Source organism: Coffea arabica, chromosome 1e (genome assembly GCF_036785885.1).
Source record: "Coffea arabica cultivar ET-39 chromosome 1e, Coffea Arabica ET-39 HiFi, whole genome shotgun sequence".
Lineage (NCBI taxonomy): Eukaryota > Viridiplantae > Streptophyta > Magnoliopsida > Gentianales > Rubiaceae > Coffea > Coffea arabica.
This window is the reverse complement of record NC_092311.1, coordinates 10,955,103-10,963,990: the sequence shown is the minus strand read 5'-3', so window position 1 is coordinate 10,963,990 and position 8,888 is coordinate 10,955,103. Positions and strand designations below refer to the sequence as shown.

Here is an 8,888-nt window from a genome sequence, read left to right as displayed (position 1 = left end):
GTTTTCTCATGTTTAAGTCCAAAATTTTGGTGTTAAATTGTATTGGTTGTTAGTGTCTTGTTCCAAAAAAAAATCAACAAAAAATTTCCAACCATTATGGTTTCTTGTGTCATTGCATTTGTTTGTTGTTTCTATTTAGTTTTTTGTTGCAATCTATCTGAAACTTCCAGTTGTTAGTTTCTTCTAATTGTTGTCTAGATTGTAGCATAATTCTTGTTGTTAACGTGTGCCAATTGGTCGTAAACAGTCCAGCAAAAATCAGAAAAAATTTCCAGCCATTAGGTTTCTTCTTATCGCGACCAAGTTAGGCTTTGTGTCGTGGAAGTCCAAGTTCTTGTCTCATGGAGGCAAGTTCGTTCTCATAAAGCACGTCCTATCATCTATCCCCTTGCACTTATTATCGGCTGCTGTCCTACCAGCTACAATCTTTGCTGTTATTGAGAAGGTTTGTTCTAACTTCTTATGGGGATCGAACGAGAGGGGTCCCCGATATCATTGGATTCGATGGAATCAGTTATGCTTTCTGACGGAGGAGAGGGGAGTAGGCTTTCGCCTCCTCCAGGACGTGTATACGGCATTCTCCTTGAAATTATGGTGAAAGTTTCGCACGGGGACCTCTCTCTGGGCCAAATTTCTGCTAGCAAAATATTGTCGTTCCTGTCACTCATGTCAGGTAGAGTACAGTGTAGGCGCATCAGCTACCTGGAAACGACTGGTTAATGTGAGCCGTCAAGCGGAGCTTTCCATGCGGTGGTTGGTGAATGCGGGAACTTTGATTTTTGGTATGACAATTGGTTGGGTAATGGAGCTCTTTTCCACAAAGTTCAGGTTCACGGGACCTTGACATTCAAGGATTTCCTTGTAGATGGAACGTGGAATTCAATGCTCCTTGCCCACTACTTCCCAATGGACATGATGGCTATGATATTACAGCAGCCACCCCCAGACGGTGAGAGGCCGGACGAGGTGGTGTGGATGCCATCGACATCCGGACATTTCTCGTTATCTTCCGCCTTCCAGGAGGTCAGGCAATCTCGGAATGCCTCTTGGCTCTTCTCTCACATCTGGCATCCCCAGATCCCCTTAAAAGTATCTTTTTTTATGCTCCGCCTACTACTGCAGAGACTTCCACTCGATGATATCTTGGGTAAGTTTGGGGTCCAATCGCCATCAAAATGCTTCTGCTACTGTATGGCAGCGGGAGAATCTATTAAGCATATTTTTACATCGGGACAACTTGCGAGAAAGATTTGGGGTTTCTTTGGGGCTGTATGTGGAATAGATTTGCCTAGGGGTCAGTTGCATGACAGAACAATGGCTTAGTGGCTGTCCAAGCAGCCGGAGGTCCAAAAAAGGTTTGTGGCCTCTATTCTCCCTAGTCTCATCTGTTGGCACATATAGAAGGCGAGAAATAAAGCGCTCTGGAAGGGGATCAGATTGTCGTCTGAAGATATTTGTCATAGCTTTTTTCAGGATGTTGCTATGGCGGTTGCAGACAAGTTTAACAAGGGCATTCTCCCACTGACTTTTATCCAATTTTTTGAAAGTCTTTCCTAACCCTCATCCCCGCTTCGGTGTAGGCTTGTCCGATGGCGGGCAACAGGTACGGGGATAGTGACATTTAATACAGACGGGTGCTCTAAGGGTAATCCAGGAACGAGTGGCGGGGGTGATGTAATCCGGGCCTCAGATGGTCGAGTTTTGGTAGGATATTCAGTTTTCTTGGGGGTCAGTACGAGTTTGCGTGCTGAGATATTGGCTCTGCTAGCGGGTCTCCGACTTTGCAGTCAGAAAGGCTTTACACAGGTTCAAGTACAGTCCGACTCGTTGGTGTTAGTAGGCGTATTGCAATGCAGGTTTCAGTGCCCGTGGTAAATTCGTAGAGAGGTATTCCAAATATGGCAGCTGGCTGAGGGTCCAGAGCAATTCTCTCATTGCTTCAGAGAAGCAAACAAGGTGGTAGACATACTCGCTAATGAAGGTCTCTTACACCCACTTGACCCGATTAGGGTTTATGACCAACCAAGTCGCCTGTCACAGCTGGCAAGAGGGGCAGTCAGGTTGGATAAATTAGGTCTTCCCTCTCTTCAATTTCTTAAAAAATCATCTGCGTAACTAGCCTCCAAACTTTTGTAGAGTTAAAATGTATCAAGTGCCATGTGATATTTTCTTGAATTTGGGTTTGTTGGCAGGGAGTTTCGTCCATTTATAAGGGGAAACTCTGTCAAAATTTTTTAAAATAAATAAAATACTTATTTAAAAAAAAACTTTCTTGATAAAAAAAAATTAGGCTTCGTGTTTCTTGGTTCTGTCCACATCAGTTGTTGTTGGTTGCATACGTTTCTTGTTTCTAGCATATTCTGTCACTGATTGTTTCATGATTTCAATGAAATTTGAGTCAAGAAATAACACACCAATCATTAGTTCTTGAACAAATTGCTAGTCGTGTGTTTTTAGAAGAATCCGATTCTTTGTTTAGGGTTTTTGATAAAGTGTCGTGATTTTGGAATTTGTATTGAAAAGTAGACTGACCATGCGTAATTTTTGAAATTTTGAATCGAAATACCAAAAATCTTGAAGTTTTTGATTGTTCAAGTAACAATCTACAAGTTCTTGAAGCAACAGTCTCGGTTCTTGAAGATTTCCAACTCTAAAACTTGTTTTGTGCCAAAACCAAGATACATGGAGTTGTTTGGGGGGGATAAACCTTCAAATTTTTGTCGCTCTTGAATTCTGGAACATCTTCATACATTCATGTGCGAAACTCCAAAAATTTTATGGGTTTTGGGGGCTGAAACTAGATCATACCAAACCTGCAAATTTTTCAGCCGCTAGATTTGCTCTATCTAGCTCATTCTTGGTTGAAATTCTTGATCCGAACTTGACCATTAAAACTGTTGTTATAGCCACCAAAAAAAAAAAACCAAACCAGCTGCAACTACCAATCCAAATCCAATTCGGATTGTAAGTTCCTTCAATTTCGACAGCTTGTGGTTAATTCTTATTAGAAAAAAATTCTGAGTCTGGCCTTGATATTGATTTAAAGAGTATCCAGAAATTGAACCTTGTTTGTGTCTTGGAGGATTGAGTCTGCTGAACCAATTACAAATAGAAAACAACCGTAACTCTTTATCCAAATTACAATTCAGATTACAAGTTTGAATTCGAAAGCTGTTGTAATCCAATTTCGTTTGGAATTCATTGAAACCAGTCTTGAAAACCTTAAACCATTGGGAAAAGGGAATCAAACCAGATTTGTTCCAAGGTAAACAGTCCAAATAAATTCCAGATTTGCACAAATTCTTGAACTAGTGTTGGGTAACCATTGTTCCAATTGTTTTGCATCGAGTTCTTAATTTTTCTTGGTGTTGTTAGTTAGCTTTCTTTTCCAGTAGTGTCCAGCCATAAATTTCAGTCTTAGAGTCCAGAAAATAAACATCTGAACTTCAGTAGCTTAGGACTAAATTTTGACACAAATTTTCAGATTTACCAAGTGTTGAAAATTTCAACTTGTTGGCATCTTTTTGCTAGAGTTTATGTCGCATTCTTACTAGAGTATTGAGCCGATAGTTCTAATCTTTTTTCAGTAGTTGTACACTTAAATTCCAGTAATTCCAGTGTTACACATATCTCTAAAGTCCAACTTGTCGAAGTACTGAAAAATTTCAGATTCTTAGTCGTTTATTAAACTAGTTTGTCAAGTCACTTCAACTAGTTGAAAGTCGTTACTTCCAGCTTTATTCTAGTAAATTTCCAGCCTCCTTGTTGTCCCAAAAGTCGAGTTTTTCATCCCAAATTTTTAGAAATTCATGTCATTTCTTTGATTCATCAAGTACAATCATTAGTTGGCTACACCAAAGGGCTTGATAGTAGAGCTTGAATTCAAACATTTTGAAAGTGATTCTACGCTATTCAATACCCTAACTGATATGGGCGTGAAGTCTCAAAGTTTGGAGTTATTTCTTCCCTGTTTCTCACTAAAAGTGCTGCTCAAATTCGTTTGGAAGAAAGATTTTTGTGGACCGAATTTTCCAGCTTATGGAGTTATTAGTTTAGTCATTAGTTAGTCTTTAATTTGGGCCAATTACTAGTTAATAAAATGGGCTAGATTTAAACTTGAAGCCGATCTTAGCAAGGGTAAAATGGTCCGAACTAGTTAAGTTGTTTGACCTAGTTTCGTTAGGAGTTTTGTAACGAAACGATAAAACATATTTTTTCCTCTTTCGATAACAGAATACGATTTCAGTGAACATCATTCTTGAGAGAATTCCTCTGTTTGGCTCTACGAGCTTTCCTTGAACATCTAGAGTCATCTAGTGTTCAATTTCGACTTATCAATTAAGAATAACATCTTTGATTGTGGCGACATTTAACAAATTCCTAGAGTTCGCTAATTTGTTTGGTTTTAGGTCAAGAAAGTTCGCAATTATAAGGATTAGAGGGATCCGGAGTAGGAAATTCCACCCAATTCAAACCTGTGAATATCACCATCGTTCTGGGTCATTGTCACGATTCTCATTATCAATGGGATTCATATCAATAAGTCAATAGCATATGGTAATTATTTATCGTAAATTGTATCCAATCTTTTTGAAAATTGTTTTTTGACATGTTTAAGCTTGAAATAAGCATAATTTTGCAAGTGTCTATTTGTTGTTTTACAATATTTTCAATTTGGGGCATTGAACATCATTTTTTTTTGGCAAACCCCGTACACGGGGGTGGGATGCTAGCCCAACTTTTATTAGAAGAAATAAAAAATACATAGCGAGAGACCACACCTTATCTCCAGCCTATGAGACCGATTAGACAAAGTTATCATCCGTGTCTTCCCCTACGAAAACTAAGACAACCCCACCTATCTAAAGTAACATCTCATCTAACCATGCAGGGAAGGGTAAGGAAGAAATCATAAACGAATGGCTCCCCAGAATCAGCCCCAACCTTAGAAAGTCTATCCGCAGGTTTATTCGCCTCCCGAAAGCAGTGTGAGATCTCTCTATAATGATGCCTATACTGCAACAATTCTTGTAACTCCCGCTGCACCACCCATGGACACTTAGCTCTCCCCTGGATAATGTGGATAAGAACCAACGAGTCAGACTTCAAATGTAAATTGGCCAGTCCCCAAGCTACTCCTAACCACACCCCATGGAGTAACGCCCTCATTTCTGCTTGTAAACTAGTCATCTCCCCAAAATAACAAGAAAAAGCTAACAGGAACCTCCCATTACTATCTTGGAACAGACCTCCCCTCCCACTCCTCCCAGGATTACCCCTCGAACACCCATCTGAGTTTAATTTCACCACCGCATGCAACGGACATTTCCATCTAACCGTCAACACATTCACAGACATTCTCAACCCAGCTACCACATCCAGGAGATCAGACCACGACCTAGGTATACTCACCCCTTGAAAACGAGTGCCAAAACTCTCGTGAAGTTTATTAACAATTCGACCACAAACTTGTGTCACAGTCGCTACCCTTCCTTCAAAGACAAACTTATTTCTCGTTTTCCATAAGTTCCAACAAATCAAGGCGGGCAGAATTCGAAACAAGAATCGAATATACATAGTTCGACCAGATTTCAACCACCAAGCAATCACCTTATGCCTTATCATGATAGCTTCCCAAAACCCTCCAATCGACATTTCAAAGAAACCCCAGACCTATGTAGCAAACTCACCAGTGCAAAAGATATGGTTAATAGTTTCTTGAGAAGAATGCCAACAGCAAAAACAACGAGACGGGCCGACCACACCAAACTTATGCAGTACATCCATAACCGGTAGCCGACCATTCATCAATCGTACCATAAAAAAGGAAATTTTCAAAGGCAAGACCCGATGCCATCAAAAGGAGAAGAGATTAGAACTATTACCACCCTGTCGCACAACCTGATATGCCGATGCTATATAAAACTCACCCAAGTAAGTTGGATACCAAATCATTTTGTCTACCTGATCTGAAGAAGGAGGAGCCGCCTCCAAGACCCTGTGCACCCAACTCGTAGGCAACACATCATATAACCTCTGCCAATCCCAGCAACCTTGAACCACAAACTCCGAAACCGACTGTTCCTGGAAAGTTTCCACCTCTTGACATAGCGGCCCTGGTCCTAACCAATTGTCGTGCCAAAAACTTGAATTTCCGCTACCCAATATCCATCGTATATTCCTCTCCGCCACCACCTGAACGTCCATCATCCTCTTCCAAGTGGCAGATTGCCATGGACACAACTCGGAATAACACGGATGCAAATTGGGATTATACTTCAAGAGCATGAACTCTGTCCATAATGATTGTTGCAGCCTAAACCTCCACCACAACTTCAGAGAAAAAGCAGCAAAAACATGGTGCAATGACCGTAGACCCACACCTCCCTCCCCATTTGATCCAGTGAACACGTGGCCCAAAATCTGAAGCACCCCATAAAAAGTCTGCAAAAATATTCTCCAATATCTTGGAAATCCACTTAGGAGGATTGGAAGCTGCAAGAATATGGATAGGCATCAAGGACAGCACACTCCGTATCAAGACCAATTTGCCGCCATATGATAAGAATCTCTCTTTCCATGAGAGCACCCTATTAACCACTGAAGTACATACAGCCGAAAAATAACTTTTTTTCTGTCTCCTAGAGTATAATAGGCACCCAAAATACTTTACTGGAAAGGATTGTGTGTGAAAATCCGTAGTTTGTGCAATAATATGCCTTCGCACACCCAAGATATTAGCATGAGACAAAAAGCAGCTCTTACTATGATTGACCTTCTGTCCCAAGACCATCTCATAATCCTCCAATGCCTTCATAATCAGCCATAATGACTTCTTCATCCCACTAAAAAAAATAATAACATCACCTGCATAAGCTAAATGGGCAACAACCGGGCACCCTAATGGAACCTTAAAAGGCACAAAATCCCGTCGCCTAATCAAGGAATTCAATAGTCGAGACAAGACTTCAGCACCTATGACAAAGAGAGGTGGCGAGAACGGATCCCCTTGACGAATACCCTGACTAGATTTAAAAAAACTTGGGGCACATCATTAATAATAACTGAGAACCAAACATTTGAAATCAGCCTCCAAACTATATCTATCCAAACCTTACTAAACCCGAACCTTCTGAGCACTTGCAATAGGAAAAGCCAGGACACCCTATCGTACGCCTTGGCCATGTCTAGCTTTAAGACAATATTACCCCCTCGATTAGACTTCCCTATACCTGACACTATTTTCTGAGCTAACAGAAAATTGTCAAAAATCTGTCTACCTTTAACAAAATCACTTTGTTGAGTGAGATAATACAAGGCAACAGCTTAGCCAATCTAACAGCCAGAATTTTAGACATAACCTTATTAATAAAATTACACAAACTTATCTGCCAGAATTGACTAAATTCTTGAGGAGCACTTACCTTCGGGATAAGCACCACCAGCGTCGCAGTAATGCTCTTCGGCACCTCAGCTCCATAGAAAAAGTTGCCCACCGCCTCATAGACATCCTTGGCCACCACGTCCCAAGCAAATGAAAAGAATCTCCCTGTAAAACCGTCCAACCCAGCGGCACTCTCACCATCCATTGCAAACACAACCTCTCGAACCTCCTCCAAAGAGGGAACATGCACCAGATCCTCATTTTGATCATGAGATATTATTTTAGGAATAACACCCAGTATATCCCATGACCCCAAGCAAGGCTCAGCCGTAAACAAGCTCTCAAAGAAATGGACCGCCTCTGTCGCAATCTGACTCTTCTCTGTTAACAAAATCCCATTGGCATCCTTAATATGATGAATTATTGACCTGACTCTCCTTTCTGCAACTATAGAGTGGAAATACTTTGTGTTCCTATCCCTATCCTGCAGCCATTTAGCTCTTGCCTTTTGCTTCCAAAATTCCTCCTCCACAAACAAAGCATTCCTAAATACCACTCGAGCTTCTTGCAATGCTAACAACTTTGGCTCAGGGGGATCATCGTCAAAGAGAGCTTCTGCCAATGACGCCCGCTCTTCAGCAACTTGCACCGCATCAAAAATATTTCCAAACTGCTCACGTGACCAACTTTGTATATGCTTTTTAACCTGACGTAATTTACTAGCCAATCGCTGCAATAGCAGTCTTGGAAATGACCCTTCCCACCCTCTTCGAATCACGTCTAGTAACTCTGGCTTAGACGTCCAAAAATTCAGAAATCGGAACGCTCTTGGCTTATTGTCAAGCCTAGTTATGGCCGATAGCACCAGGGGAGCATGATCTGAAGGATCTCTTCCTAAATGATGCACCTGAAAGTTAAAAGATAAGGTAGCGGCCCCCTGGTTAAAGAGCATTCGATCCAGTCGCTTCCAAATACGGGCTCTCCCTCCTCTATTATTGCACCATGTAAATCTGGAACCTGAGAAACCAGCATCTTGTACACCTGCCCTAGCCATAAACGAAATAAAATCCAACCCCTCCTCCGATCGAAATGGTAACCCATCTCTCTTTCCTCCTCGCTAACAATCACATTAAAATCCCCTACCGGAAACCACGGAAGAGCCAACGGGTTATCGACTAACAACGCCGCCCAAAGCAAAGCTCTTTCTTGCCCAGTACACTTTGCATGGACAAATGAGAAGACCATCGGCTCAGAGAGCAATTGGGAGTGTATTTTAATCGACAAATATTGACTAGACTCCCCAATATGCTCACAGACAAGTGACTTTCGAAAAAACACCCACAGGGACCCCTCGCTGTTAACAATACACCCATCCATGTGTAACTTTACCCGAAATAACTGGACATCCCCCAAAGATAATTTAGGTTCACAAATTGCAACTAGTTGAATACCGAAATCCACAATAAGTCTTTTTAACCGACGAAAATTTGGGACACGCGAGATG

At 41.3% G+C, this 8,888-nt stretch overlaps 1 protein-coding gene across 1 annotated transcript; it reads right to left on the bottom strand.

The window, feature by feature from the left end:
* Positions 1-4,875: 4,875 nt before the first annotated feature.
* On the bottom strand, positions 4,876-8,438 carry LOC140016114 (uncharacterized). The gene is made up of 4 exons (XM_072069329.1): positions 7,425-8,438; positions 6,776-7,021; positions 5,965-6,495; positions 4,876-5,673 (listed from the first exon to the last, which is right to left on the bottom strand). The coding sequence occupies exons 1-4, from the start codon at positions 8,436-8,438 to the stop codon at positions 4,876-4,878; spliced, it is 2,589 nt and encodes an 862-aa protein (XP_071925430.1).
* Between the last annotated feature and the right edge of the window lie 450 nt (positions 8,439-8,888).

Bases quoted from the DNA above. Each gene is read 5' to 3' on its own strand.
- LOC140016114 (XM_072069329.1), bottom strand. From the start codon at position 8,438: ATGGCTAGGGCAGGTGTACAAGATGCTGGTTTCTCAGGTTCCAGATTT. The intron at 6,496-6,775 runs GTCAATCATAGT...ATATTCTTGCAG, and splicing joins AGATGGTCTTGGGACAGAAG to CTTCCAATCCTCCTAAGTGG. The intron at 5,674-5,964 runs GTAGACAAAATG...TTTGCTACATAG, and splicing joins CTCCTCCTTCTTCAGATCAG to GTCTGGGGTTTCTTTGAAAT.